General features: G+C 32.8%; 2 protein-coding genes across 2 annotated transcripts; one reads left to right on the forward strand and one right to left on the reverse strand.

The window, feature by feature from the left end:
* Positions 1 to 3703: 3703 nt before the first annotated feature.
* Positions 3704 to 6001, forward strand: LOC111911865 (annexin D3). Its single transcript, XM_023907605.3, has 6 exons — positions 3704 to 3875; positions 4062 to 4207; positions 4328 to 4555; positions 4626 to 4838; positions 5307 to 5396; positions 5505 to 6001. The coding sequence occupies exons 1-6, from the start codon at positions 3704 to 3706 to the stop codon at positions 5700 to 5702; spliced, it is 1047 nt and encodes a 348-aa protein (XP_023763373.2). The 3' UTR covers positions 5703 to 6001.
* Positions 6002 to 10091: 4090 nt separating this feature from the next.
* On the reverse strand, positions 10092 to 13121 carry LOC111911834 (protein FAR1-RELATED SEQUENCE 5-like). The gene is made up of 6 exons (XM_023907578.1): positions 13088 to 13121; positions 12908 to 12982; positions 11997 to 12795; positions 11657 to 11915; positions 11423 to 11528; positions 10092 to 10636 (listed from the first exon to the last, which is right to left on the reverse strand). The coding sequence occupies exons 1-6, from the start codon at positions 13119 to 13121 to the stop codon at positions 10092 to 10094; spliced, it is 1818 nt and encodes a 605-aa protein (XP_023763346.1).
* Between the last annotated feature and the right edge of the window lie 1931 nt (positions 13122 to 15052).

Genomic DNA, 15052 nt, shown 5'->3' on the forward strand with positions numbered 1-15052 from the left:
ATTTTATTGAAACTGTTTTGACACTCCTCATCCATCAGAATTCGTGATATGTCATTTTGGGCCCTTTAACTTTATATTTTTAACATTTTGTGTCCAAAAATTGAGTTTTTAGCCCAAAGAAGATGTTATTAAGCCATTTAGCTATTTTTCTTGGAACACTTTGTATGTAGAAATATATTTGATGCTAGTATCATTTAACATAAAATATATCTCGATTTTTGGGGGTTTATGGCTAGACCCAACATCATAAACACACAAAATCACACATATAAGCATAGAAATCATACAAGGCATACAAAACACATATAGATCTACACTTTCACTTGTATTCCCCCCCACAAAACTCATAAAAACAGAAAATAGGGGGTATGAAGCTCACCTTAGGGTGTTATTTCGGTTTTTGAAGAAAAGATGGAAGAAAACTTGGTGATTTTTGGCCTTAGCACCCTTTTCTTGAAGATCTCGAGTTTGATGTGCTTCTAGGATGTAAGATCACGATTTTGGCATGAATTAGGAAAAGATTTTGATGACAAAAAGAATCTAAGTCATAGATCCAAGCATAATCTTACCTTAGATGAAGAATTTGTGGAAATATCCTCTTGGAAGCTTCCTAAATTTCGAGATCTTTGAGTGGAGAGGGAGGAAGTGTTCTTGAGAGAGTTGGTGAGGTGTGTGTGTGTTTGAGATGGCCGAGAGTGAGGGAGAGAGAGGGAGAAATAGACCCTTGAGGTGATATGCATGGAGATATGGAATAAGTTGCATGGATATCCAAAAGACAATAATGAGGTATCAATGGCAAGTCAACTCTTCATCTCTCCTTGGGTTTGGGCCTTGGGCCGAGAGTTTTGAAGGGAAAAGGAAAAATTTGGGCTTTTTGCCCCTAAGCCCAATATTAGAGTTTGTTTGGGTGTGTTTCAACCTAAAAGAATATGGTATGATTTTTACATTTTTGTTGGACTAGTTTAGGTTATTCATGGATCAAAGCTTTTAATTCATTTCATTCTAGGCCCAATATGGCCCAAAATGTTGAAATAAATTAATGTGAGTCCAATTAGAGCCCAATTAGGGTTCTAAGCCCATGATAGTCAAATTGGAAGCTTATTGGTCCATTTGGGTCCAATAAGGAAGTCCTAGTCCAAAGTGGACCTAAACAAGAACTTCTAGGGTTTCCAATTGTTTGATGACTATTTGTAGTACTTGTATGATGTATTTGATTGAAGTTTTTGATGTCATAATAATAGGTGTCACACATGCTCTTAAGTTTTTGATTCACATTAACTTGAGTGTATAGATTACATGACACAAAATTTCCAGTTGTGACACTTAGGGTTTTTGGAAGCCATTTTGGAGCCATTCTTGGATGTAACCACGATTTTGGGATAAGAACTTCAGATCTGGAACCATTGAGGGTTCCCATGGCATAAATGTGCCAACTTTATGGCGATGGGAGACCCATGCATCATATAAACCCCCTTTTATGGCTTTTTGAGCCAAAAACCCCATGCATGGTCATCAAGTTCGTAACTTTACGTATAATATGGACCTTAGTAGGTCAGATCTATGGTTTGGATGCATTTAGACCAACTAAAATCGACTGTATAGTTTGGGACAAAGAGGGACTCGACAAGTCGTTCATAGGACTCGGCGATTCGGGATATATTTTCCATCAAATCCTTTATGTTAAAGGACTAGATGATAAGATTGAAGGTCACTCAATTGTCTAGGTTCATCAGGGACCTGGAAATCATAGAACTCGACGAGTGTATGAGCTAACTCGGCGAGTTCAAGGCAATGTCCTAACCACATGAAGACGGACTCGACAAGTTCAGGGAGAACTCGGCAACTCATAGACTAAATATCTTCACCGGATGAAGATGGACTCCACGAGTTTAAGAAGGAATGCGACGAGTCGGTTGAAGAAGGTTTGATGTGTTGTTGAAGGAGAACTCGTCGAGCTCTTGTTAGACTCGACGAGTAGGGACGAATTTGTAGCTTTTCATGGACGAGGGGACTCGACGAGTTGGTGAACCAACTCGGCGAGTCTAGTCAACCAAAGTTGACTACCAAGGTTTTGACCTTGACTTTGACTTGGACTTTAGTTGACCCTTGTAAGAGTTATGAGTATGAAATGGTAATTTAGAAAGGATGTTGTGTGGGGATTGAGGAGTCGAAAAGAGTTGATTTCCATACCGAGGATAGTACAGACACTACACGACATTGAGGTAAGTTACCTTCCAGTATAAGTGGATCTAAGGCACCAAGGCCGACCCACTAGTAGTTGATTACAGTAGAGATGATTTTCTATGTGATAATTGTCTGATTGCTTTTATTAGATGTGTTCTATGTGCTAGTATTATATGTTCTATGTGCTAGTGGAAGTAGGAATGGGAATAGTCCAAGATTCGATCGTTAGGACCGAAGGTTAGGTCGGACACCCCGGATATGTCTGACAACATGATTACGACATATATTGTTATATGATAGTAGTAGGGGGTGAAGTAGTCCCCGTCACCCAGTGAGATAGACCAGAGGGTAGGCAGGCACCCCAGAATGGCCTGACACGAGTAGGTCAGCACCCAAGAATGGCTTGACATGGGTAGGTCAGCACCCCAGAATGGCTTGACACGGGTAGGTCGGGCACCCCATAACTACCCGAAAGTGTGTATGGTTGTATGGTATGCGGTATGATGGGGGAACTCACTAAGCTTTGTGCTTACTGTTTTTAGTTTTGGTTTCACGTACCTCTTCAGCTAAGGGGAAGGAGCCGGTAGGGTAGCAGCGTCACCTGCCAAATGGGAAGCCACATCAGCCAGCTTGATGGCGTTACTGAAGAGGACCATACGTGCAATTTTTGGAAACGATATGGGCAAAGCACGTTATGTTTTTCATAGTTGTCCAGATTGTTAAGAGCAGAGGCGATGCTAAGGTATGCGAAGACCCACCTAAATTAATTTTTTTTTACAAACAAGATAAATATAAAAAATATATATATAGGACAAGTCATATTTTATGGAATGAAAGAGTCCTACATGGTCTCCAAAAAGAAAAATGATGATTGAGTTTTTCATTATAAATAAATGCTTCCTTTTGGACATTTATCCACCTTAAGCTGGTTGATGCCTCGTTTAGACCACTTATTCTAAATATAAGTTGGTTTTAGTCAAAAAATTGTTTAGTGAATGACTGATTTGAGCTTGGTCGTTTCACCATCGATTTATACACATTGTACCGTTTTCTAGGTGAACTGGCCCAATTGAGCCCAATTTTCTATTGAACCAGATTGGTTAAACTCCGTTAGGAAACTACATTGTTTTCTATTCTAGACTCCCACTGGTTAAGAGTAGTAAACAAGAGACCAATCCCATAATGTTGTTTAAATTAATTGTTTTAAACGTAAAAATATGCCTACAGATCAATGAATATACTATTTACGTGAATATTACAAGATAAATAAACTTATAGCTAATGAAATAGACTCCCTTTAGAAATTAATAATTTTACACCTGTCAATATTCTTTTAATTCGTTGTATGAGATCTCCTGGTGACAGGTGACTTGTTCGTGTTCCTTCAATATTCATAGGGTATCCACGAATTCTTATCAATGGCTCATATTGATATAATTTAATATAATACTTTATGCTTTCTTATATTTTAACAAATATAAACATTATCCTTTAATAATAAATAAAAAGTCATGGTTATATGCCAAAACGACTGACTAAGCATACAAAAATAATATTTTCTGTTTATTACCCCTCTGCGTTCCATCAAACGAGAAACAGGAAGAACAAATTAACAATGGCTACTCTCACAGTACCACAAGAAGTTCCTTCTCCTACCCAAGACTCTGAAACGCTTAGAAAAGCTTTCAAAGGTACCGATCTCTCTCTGTCTTTCTCTCTCTCTCTCACACACACACACACCTTAACAGATTTGATGATTTAGTTTGTATCTCACAATTACAGAAAATTGTGTGAATCTTTTATATTTAACGTTTTGATTTTTCTGATGAGATGTGGAATTAAGAATATTAACTAACAAGATAAGGTGTGGGTGTCAGGATGGGGAACTGATGAGAAGGCTGTGATTCAAGTATTGGGTCATAGGAATGCAACTCAACGAAAGATCATTCGAGACACTTATCAAAAATTATACAACCAATCCCTCATTGATTCTCTTGATTCTGAGCTTTCAGGTGATTTTGGGGTATGTTCTTTTTTGCATTTCAACATATTAAAAAGTCAAACGTGCACTTTGTCTTCGGAGAGAAGAAACACACATATATATAATAATGTGAAGATATAATACAATATATGCATATAACAGAGAGCAGTGATCTTATGGACATACGATCCAGCAGAAAGAGATGCGAGGCTTGTGAACAAAGCGTTAAAGTCCAAGAATAAAAGCCTTGATAAACTAAAAGTAGTAATCGAAATCTCTTGTGCGTCGTCTCCTCATCATCTGCTCGCTGTAAGAAAGTGCTACTGTTCCCTCTTTGAATGTTCAATCGAAGAAGACATAATCGTTAATGCTCCACCATCAGTGAGAAAGGTATTTGTTTCCGTTTTGACTTTTGAATAAAAAAAATCCATATTTTTATTAACTTCTTCCATTAATGCAGATTCTAGTTGGGTTGGTAAGTTCCTTCAGGTTCGATGGGGCAGTTGTAGATTTGGATGTTGCAGATGATGAAGCATCCAAGTTACAAGAAGCTGTTAAATTGAAGCAATTAGATCAGGATATTGTTATGTGGATACTTAGCACGAGGAACGTGTTCCAGCTCAAAGCCACGTTCGAATCCTACCATAAAAAATATGGAATTCTCCTTCACGAGGTTAAGTGTCTTTTAATCCTTAGAGTCATATCTTTTTAGTTTGAAAGTTCAAAAACTCAACACTTTTCAGGATGATTTTGACATAGCTAGATGTGTTTTGGTTTTATGTTTGAATTCAATCTATATATAGAAAGATGTTTTTATTATGTTTTTTCCCTAAAACACAACAAACGGTAGATTTTTGTATAGAGTTTTTTTTTTTTTTTTTTTTTTTTTAACGGCCAATAACCAATAAAAAAACAAAGGGACCACCAAAGAGCTAGCGTACAATGAAATAAAAAACACCACATCACGACCCGACACTAAAAATCAAATGAAATGACACATGGCTGAGAAATGTTGTATCTTGTTATTTATCTTTTGCATTTAAAATTCCAAAATTGCCCTTGCTTCAGCGAACACTTATTCTGATGTATGAACTCTGAATCTTTGTATATAGTTTTACAATGAAGTTGATTGTTTTGACAGGATATCAAGGATTACAGCGATGATCTGTTGGTATCGTTGGTGACAATTGTGATTAAATGTATTATTTCCCCTGAGAGACATTTTGTTGAGGTAATTGAATTGCCATTAGAGAGAAGAAAACCAAGTTGCTTTATTGTTTCTTATTTATGTGCACCATCACTATATAATTTTACATCACTTGTTTTGGAATATGAGCAGGTGATCAAAGCTGCAACTGACGGTTGGGGTACAGATGAAGATGCGCTAACAAGAGTAATTATAAGTCGAGCTGAAATAGATCTAATTAAAGTGAAAAAAGCATATTTTGATATACACAAAACAAGCCTTGACAAGCTGGTTAAAGACGAGACTTCTGGAGATTATGGGGCTTTTTTGATAGCATTGTTGGGACAATAACTCGGATTCTTCTGTACATGTACAAGGTATAAGGTATGATTGGAGGTGAACATGATGTATGTGTTGGTTTGAATCATGATTTGAACTTTCTAGTAAAGGGCAGAGTTGTTGAATTATGTTTGGTATTTGGGTCATGTTGTTTATACATATAATGGTCCATTTTTCATCATGGTAGCCAAGTCCTTATTTTTTAGAAAAAAAGAACAAGAAAAAAATTCTCTGCATTTTACGTTGTGGTTGGTAGCATTCTATGTTGAATTTATATATAATTTTATGGTTCTAATAAATATATGTTTGTATAGGATATGGTACAAACATGATACATATGCGTCTATAATTGTATATGCTATGTTTATTTCTATATGCGTATGTATGTATATGTATTTCATATGGACATACGTGTATTTTGGTCTATGGAGAACATGTTTTGCGTGTGTGTATGTGGAAAAAAAAGTTAATTCTTAAGAGTAGCAACCATATTAGCAATCAACCAGCACACCCCTTGCTTCAAAGCTACACACAACCATTTTCTTTCTAATGTCTTGAACTTTTGCAGAAGGGAGCGACTTGGTTAAAATGCCAGCGATCAAATGATGTTGAATGTCAATGTGCTTTATTAGACTATGAAATTCTGCATCTTTTGACACATAATGTCTTGTTTTTAAAAAGATCTTTGTTGCATTGGTTTGCTCTTTAAAAATGTGTCCACACTCATTAATCACATAGATAGTTTGACAAGTTGATATTATTGGTGCATTTCTATTTTGAAATGATTTTCCTTGACTCTCCAAATAATTGCAACATACTATATACATAATAATCAAGGCTAATACCAATCAATATCTAATATACAACGCATATATAGTACTTCCCTCGCCTTTTCATTAGGTATGATTGACAGATATTGAAACTGTACCAAAAATATAAAAATAACTATGTGTGTTAGGTCGCGGAATTTATTAGATGTTGTGTCTTAGTCTTTTGCGAAAGCTTTAACCATAATACTTTGTCTTCATTGTAATATTTGTTCCGAATGTAATATTATAGTTTCGGAATTGATCACCTTAACTTTCAGAGTGACTATAATAGTTTGTATCTTATGTCATGACTTAGGTGTCATAACCTTATTGGTTATCATCTAACCGACTCCCTTATAGTTTTCCTATAAATAGGGATGTTAGTTACTTGAGGGAGGAAGTCTTTTGCGTGTTCTTACATTGAGTTGATGTAATGAAGCTTCTTGCTCTCACCGAAAGAAACAAAAAAATAATTTACATTTTTGTTCTTACATTTCATCTTTACATGATATTCATGATTTCTAAGTACTCGAACTAGTTTTTCGATCATACAATTGGTATCGGAGCAGGAATCATTGAGTTCTATTCAAATCGGTGAATTCAATTTTGTTCATCAAGTTCTTTGTCCATCTTCATTGATTTTTCTTGATCTATTCCGCATTTGCAATTTCGTTGCACTTTGATCTAGAAATCTTTACGTTTTGATTTGAATTTCGTATATCACTGATTGATTTGATTCATTGTTTATTTTCTCTGAAATCATGGCTAATGATGATCCTCACTGCATTGCGTTCAATTTGGATAGCAACATTGGTTCTAACAGTAGAGTTCCTACTCTTTTTCTAGATGATTATGAAGTATGGGTACTTCATATGGAAGATTATATTAGTGGTATTGATAAATTTGGTCCTCACGTATGGAGGTCAATGACTATTGGTCCACACACGTTCTATAAGATGAAGTCACAAGTTACATCCATTGCATAGATAAGGTCATAATATAATTTGATACATATGTCCAAACTCAAAATAGTTAACATAAAATATATAATCAACACAAAAAAAATGTCGGTGAAATCCATGAAATATATTACACCACTCCATTTGAGTTTCCTTTGTTGTTCCATCTAAACGTACATGTAAATCTTCAATTACCACTTTACAAACCCGAAAACATTATAACCTGGTATACAAAAAAAATGTTTATTATTTGTTCAATGAATCATATACAATCAATAATATTTTCCAAATTAAGTGATGGTGACCGAACACAAAAATTCAAGTTGGACATACTTAAAAAGAGTTAACTTCCAACCTCTTTAGTTTGGAATTTAGTGGAGTGAACGTGTTTTGGTTTAATGGTGTTCAAATAGAGATGTAAGTCATACCTTGTACCAAACATGGATGATAACTCACGTTAAGAACTCTCTAGCAACTCTAGGAGGTGATTTCTATATAAGCTTTTGCATGGCATCTTCAACTACTTGGTTAATATTGTTTCAAATAGCTTCTACGGTTACATATGTACCAATTCTCTAATTTATTTCACATGGGGCTATTTCTGCAATTCCTGCAAAATGCAAGTACAAGGATAATTCTACTATTTTACAATTATAGAGGGACCAAATATGTATTTTTACAGTTACATATGGACAAATCCTATAGTGTATTGTACAAGGGTCATTTCTGCAATTCCTACAAAATGCAAGTACAGGAACCATTTCTACAATTTTTTACTGTTATAAAGGGATCATGTATGTAGTGTTATAGTTACCTGGTGACCAATTATGTAACTTATTACACAGGGGCAAAAGTGTATGTGTTTGTGCATGGCAAAAATGGAAGATGAAGTAAGTGTACAAATCTATTACAACAGAATAACTGATTGCTAAAATAGGCAAAATGACTAAAATGCCATCATATGCCATGCACATCAGGGATGTTACAGGAAGAAGGAGATGGTGTCAAGTGTCGGAACCAACTTTGTTTGTTAAGTTTAGATTAGGGACCAAGCTAGCAACATTTTTATAGTTGGATGAAAGACGCAATGAAACAGAAATATTTCTCACTAACTCAATAATCCTAATTCATAGAAGCAAGAAAAAGAAGCTAAAGCCAATGGATTCTTATTCTATAGAAGCTACATAATAGATGTGTTACTACTGTGGGGGAAAATGCTAAAATAAAGTAGTATTTAGGAAAAGGGCTAAAAAACGATTTCAAGAGTGAGCATATTTGGTAAAACAAATTTATAAGAAAAAATATTATTTTCTGAAAGTACGATGCTATTAAATGGTGATTTCTAAAAGTGTGATGCTATTGAATGGTGATTTATAAAACTAAGATGCTATTAACCAATGATTTCTGAAATTAGAATTCACTTAAATGGTGAATTTTGAAAGTAAGATGTTATTATATGATGAATTTGAACATCAGATGCTATTAAATTATGATTTCTAAAAGTAGGACGATACTTCACACTAGGCATGTCGAAAATAACTGATATCCAAATAAAATGACCAACCCGTTCAAGGTTCGGGTAGATCGGCTCAGGGTGATCGGGTAGGCATATATATTTTTAGGTATACCCGAATACCCAATTAAATTTAAAAAAGGATACCCACTCCATACAATATACAGTGTGTGTGTGTGTGTGTATATATATATATATATATATATATATATATATATAGGGTTATGTTATTTTGTTTTTGCTAACTATTGTGTGCATGTGTAAAGGATTCTAGGCCAATCATTTGTAGTAAATTAAGAAAGTGATTTTCTTTTTAAAGTAAATAGAAAAATAATCAAATTAAAGGGATTTCATTAAGTGACCGGTCAAGGATGGGTAGAATGGTACATTGTGTCGTCATTTAATTTGGAGATGGTGTATAAGTATGGAAGTGATCAACCGATAATCCCAAATATCTCGCATACTCACAAAATCAAAAACCCAATTCCTTCGAAGGTTGAAAAACATTCTGATTTCTTGCAATCAATCTTCAAAATCGGAAGATCCTTTGAAGGTTTTTCATATAAATATCGACACTTAACCCTAGAAGACGGAATCGACATTTGGGGGCTTCTGTGAACGGTATTCGATAAGAATGAGGAGTACACGATCCACTTCGTTCAAGTCAAAGTTCAAGAACACATCAGAAACGTTAAAAGTAGAAGGTAAAAGTAGGTTTAAAAATAAAATTCTTTTGGAATGAATATCTTTACGTAGTATATAGTATTTTTGAAAGAAAATATGATATGATGAATCGTTGTATACTACCATAAGCAATAAAGCATTTTTGTTAAAATGAAAATTAATCTTAAAATGTTTGATAGAATTTGTATAACTTGCTGTATGTAAGGAAAATAATGAGTTTATACAAATGATGGAATGAATATTTGTATTACATGATATGATTATTTTTAAGTAATAAGAAAATATAAATATTGTTAGATTAATTTACAATGTCATCGTCACTAGCAATGAAGGTGAATACTTTATTAAACGACATAAAAGATAACATTGAATGTGAACCGACAAAATTAAAATGAAATGTCCTTCTACTAAAACCAATAAAAAACAATCAAGGAAATTATTTCTCGGCGTTCTTTAAAGGACAATTTCTTTTATGATGATGAACCATCTGTTGACATGTAGCACACTTCCTCTTAGCTTTCAAGATTTCTTTCTCAATCATCTCTTTTGTAGATTTTAATCTTTTCCCACGAGTACCGGACCATTTGTTACAAATATCTGTAGGATTTTGAATGTCGCTAACATCAGATACTACATCAGGACATACTACGCCTAGAAGCTTCTTGAACTGTTCTGCTATGTTCGGTATATTATGAGTTGGAGAATCGTCTATGAATTTTTTTTTCAACTTATTCTGCTCGTCAAGGTATAACTTTAACTTAGCTGTATCATGGCTTAAAAAAGACACACAACAGTCAACGGTTGAAAGAATATCAATAGCAGTCATGTCGGAATTAGAATCATCAAAAGAACTATTGAAGCGTCTTTTCAGTAATTCTGTTGGAATAACATCCCTACGCCAACGTTTCAAAATGTACTTTTCAGAAATTTGTTCAATGCCATAAAACTTAAACACACCGAATATGTGTCTGCATAAGATCCCTACATGTTCAAAATACATACAAGTACATCTGAATGAACCATCTTTGGTTGAATGTGTGACCTAGAATATATAAGATGATTAGTGAGTATGTTTAAGTTGTAAGTTTTTAGTGTTTAAATTCGAATGATAGAATGACAATTAAAGTGAAAACAAATATACCGTGTATTCAGTATCCCTTATAAGACAATCGTAATTGTATTCCTCATCTTTGTCATCCACATCGACATCATTTAATTGTATTCCTTATGAGACAATCGTAATTGTATTCAGTTTTTAGTGTTTAATTGTATTCCTCATATTTGTCATCCACATCGACATCATTTCTTTTCCTAGTGGATATGTTGTTTTTTTCTCCAAAACAATAATTGTGTCAACACCATTGGAACATATCACATTTTTTTGGAAACAATTATCTTCAGCTCTTGATATCTCTTTCTGAACCTGATAAAAAATATTGCGCGTGTATACATTTGAAGCATGAGGTTCATTCAGACTGCGGGTAATGAATTTAGGAAAAGTGGTGGCAGTATTAAAATCATTTAGAATTTGGTTATGCCTTTGTCATTCCATGACCGATTCAAATGTCATCATAAACATGATAAGATAAGAACCGGTTAATGTGGTGGTTTGAAATGACCAATTCCGACTTTCAGACAGTGATGTAGTTCGCATAAGACCAGACATTGGAATGTGCTTGAAAAATGCGGGGATCCAAGATGTTCGCAAACCATACATAGTATTCAGCCAACTGTTATCTATAATTTTAAACTCATCCAACATCATACGCCATACATTCTCGAATTTATGTGATTCCAGCTTAGAATTCCAAATTATAGAGTGAAAACACTTTTGAAATTTTTGATTGGTGGCTGCATCTTCAATTGATAGAATCTGTATAAAATGAAATTTCATAAGGATGACTATAGTTTAAGAGTTGAAGCAATTGATTCTATTAGAATATGAGAAAATAATTGTAGAGTCATAACATAAGGGTAGAATAATATTCGTTTGATGCATACCTTATTTGGCAACTTCTTTGTTATATGCCACATACATAACCTATGATGTGCAAACGGGAAAACCTTATCTATAGCTTTTTTCAAAGCTGGATCTTGGTCACATATAACCAATTGAGGTTGTTTTCTAAAAGATTTCAGAAAAGCCCTAAGCAACCATTCATAAGAAACTCCATCTTCTTTACTTAAAAGTACAGCACCAAATGTTACACACTTTTTGTGGTTATCGATGCCAGTGAATGGAACAAAAACCATATCATACCTATTTTGAAAATAAAATATTAGTTTACATAAATGAAAACAATGAAATTGTTATTGTAAAAGTATTAAAGGTTAGAAATACTTATTCATGCTGAATGTGGCATCGAGTGATAGAACGTCTCTGAAAGAATTGTAGTTATACTTTGCTGTTTCGTCAGCCCAGAATAAAGCATTCAGTATTTTGTTCATCACTTTATACTCAAAAGTAAATGATGGGACATTTTTCGTCCTGTCATTCATGTTGTCAACAAGGAATTTCGCGTCCCTCCCACCTATGTAACAATTAAGATTTCTCCTAGCATTCTTGAAATTAGAAACCAATCCACCTCGAACAGAAGGACCGACCTGAAGAACACTATACAGTCTATGTGTTTTTACAAAACCAATATTTTGTTTTGACAAATTATGAATGAAAATTTCCTGGGAATAATCAAGTTTTCTCTTTGAACGAGATAAGTACATATTGTTGTTGCTAAACAACTCGTGATTATGTTGCTCGAAAAAATCACTCACGACATATTTAAGAGTACCGAGAATTATTTCTAAAACAACTTTCGCTTTACAATTCCTCCTAAATAAATCTTTCCTTCTTTGAGTCTTTTTATGCTGAATGTCCAGAGTATCTACTTTACTAGTATCTGGATTACCTTCACGATTGCATACAAGATGTCTATTTGTAATAATCTCATTTTTCGTTTTTTGTACTCTTCGAAGCCTGACATCAAAACCAGATTCTAATGCATAGTTTCTATAGATTGTTACTGCTTCACCATATGAATTAAATTTTGATGTAACTTTTAGTTTGATATCGTCTGAAACAATAGGGGTCCAATACAAGGTGCCACCAGGAGAAACGTAATCATGTGTAACATGTGGTTGTCCTGTTTAAACATAGCTAATAAAATTTTATTCTGAAAGAATTATATAAATATTATTCTGAAATAATTTTATTTTTCCTGTAAAAATTTCAATATCCTGAACTCAATTTAGTACCTTCACTAAAATCAATATTAACCTCTATATCTTCATCAACGAAGTGATTTTCGTCTTCTGCATGATTTGCGTCCTCTGTATTTCATGTATGAAAATATTAACATTTAACATTCAACTTGTTTGTTAAAATATAGAATCTGAAATACAGTGAAAAATTAAACAGTATATTCAAAAACTCACCTAAATTAGGATTACTGTTTTCTTGATCGCCCATAACTAAGAAATTTCGATAGTGTTTGTATATGTTTGGAAGTTGAAAAAATAAAATATTATAAACTGTCATACAAAATAAATAGGGATGAAAACGGATTCTATGCAAATTAAAATGCTTGATATTAGGGATCACTGATAAAAATAAATGATTTCGATTTGATTGTTTTTTAGAACATGATAAAGATAATAATATTCATAAGATAGTATATTCACATTCCAAATGTAAAATATACCAACAGCACATTAAAGTAATTACTTTACAATATTATTATGTATTTTTTAAATTAATTACTTTACAATACTATTATGTATTTTTTTTAAAAGTTACACAATATTTTATTAATGACATAATTCTATTAGAATGATATATCAATATGGGTTATAAAACTCTGCATATTATCAGAATTACATAATTCTATTAGAATGATATATCAATATGGATTATATAACTCTACATATTATCATAATGACATAATTCTATCAGAATACTTTATCAATATGACTTATAAAACTTATTAATTTGTGTTACCTCGAATCAATGCACACATTGAATATCATTTTGAAAGAATTATATAGCAATATGGCTAACAATAAAGTTTACTATGTGTTATCTCCAAATCAATCTACAAGAATATTATAGTAATATGGTGCTGAAGACAATTAACTCTTAAACTGTTTAAGTTTAACTGTTTGTATTCATCATTGTTTACAATATATATTTTTTGACATTATGTGATTTGAATTTATGAAACATCATACATATTTTATGAAATATAATGAACATTATTTTTTGACATTATGTTGGAATTAGAACTGTAGTGTTTTCATCTGATATTTTGTTGGAATGATATGTTGTATGATCCTACCAAAACATAAATATACTAGAAACCACATACATATTATTAGTTGTAAACATAATAATTAAAGGAAAACACCTAGAATTCATCAAACGATAATTTTATTACACTGAACTGAAACTTGATAATACCATATAATTCATCAAAAACATACTTTTATTTTACTGAAATCAAAGTAAATAATATATAAAAACGACTAATTTGATGAATTTCTTGTAGTTCTATTCTTTCTTCAATCCAAAAGGACAGTTCCTGCTATCATGACCAAATCGAAAGCATTTTTTACATCTTCTTTGTTTCTTCACAACTTCATTCACCGGGTTATTGGGATCATTGATATTACCCAGATCCTTCCCGGGATTTTGATCTTCATTTTCCTGGAAGATTATCAGATTTGATACATATGTATATGTAAAAACCGTAAAAGGGTGTGTGGGGGACGTTTCAAAAATATCTTCATTATCATAGAGAGATGTTGTTAGTAATGTATGAATACATGGTTCCGATTTCCAGTATGAACATCAATCGATTGTGTAAAACAATTTGATCAGCAGCTAATGGAATCGGTAATTATGTTCTGCGAGGGGGGACGTTTGCATCGAGTATATAAATAAAATTGTATTAATGATAACTAAATCAATCATAAATCATTGCCTAATATAAATTGATAAGAATCAAAGTAAATAAAGAATTTAAATAAAAGATTACATAATTACCCTCAAATAATAAATAAAATAATTAATTATTTGCTAAATTCTCATTGGTGCATTTAGGCACATAATACTTGCTAAAAATATTTGAACCTAACTCTCTCTCTCTCTCACTCTCTTTATATATATATATATATATATATATATATATATATATATATATATATATATATATATATATATATATAATCTAATTTGTCATATGGTTTGGTGTAAAACTAAATTTCATTTGCTAAATTGTGGTAACTCTAAAACGTAAATATAAATGTCTATCTTCAATATTTCAGGTTCCATTATAGAGATAAAAATTAGGCTATTTAACATAATTATAGATTACTTCGGCAATAGAATAAACCAAAAAGGAA

This window comes from Lactuca sativa, chromosome 8 (assembly GCF_002870075.4).
Source record: "Lactuca sativa cultivar Salinas chromosome 8, Lsat_Salinas_v11, whole genome shotgun sequence".
Classification (NCBI taxonomy): Eukaryota; Viridiplantae; Streptophyta; class Magnoliopsida; order Asterales; family Asteraceae; genus Lactuca; species Lactuca sativa.

Bases quoted from the DNA above. Each gene is read 5' to 3' on its own strand.
- LOC111911865 (XM_023907605.3), top strand. From the start codon at position 3,704: ATGCCAAAACGACTGACTAAGCATACAAAAATAATATTTTCTGTTTAT. The intron at 3,876-4,061 runs GTACCGATCTCT...TGTGGGTGTCAG, and splicing joins GCTTAGAAAAGCTTTCAAAG to GATGGGGAACTGATGAGAAG. The intron at 4,208-4,327 runs GTATGTTCTTTT...TGCATATAACAG, and splicing joins AGCTTTCAGGTGATTTTGGG to AGAGCAGTGATCTTATGGAC.
- LOC111911834 (XM_023907578.1), bottom strand. From the start codon at position 13,121: ATGGGCGATCAAGAAAACAGTAATCCTAATTTAG. The intron at 11,529-11,656 runs GTATGCATCAAA...CATTTTATACAG, and splicing joins CAAAGAAGTTGCCAAATAAG to ATTCTATCAATTGAAGATGC. The intron at 10,637-11,422 runs GTATGATGTTGG...TTGAACATGTAG, and splicing joins TAAATTCGAGAATGTATGGC to GGATCTTATGCAGACACATA.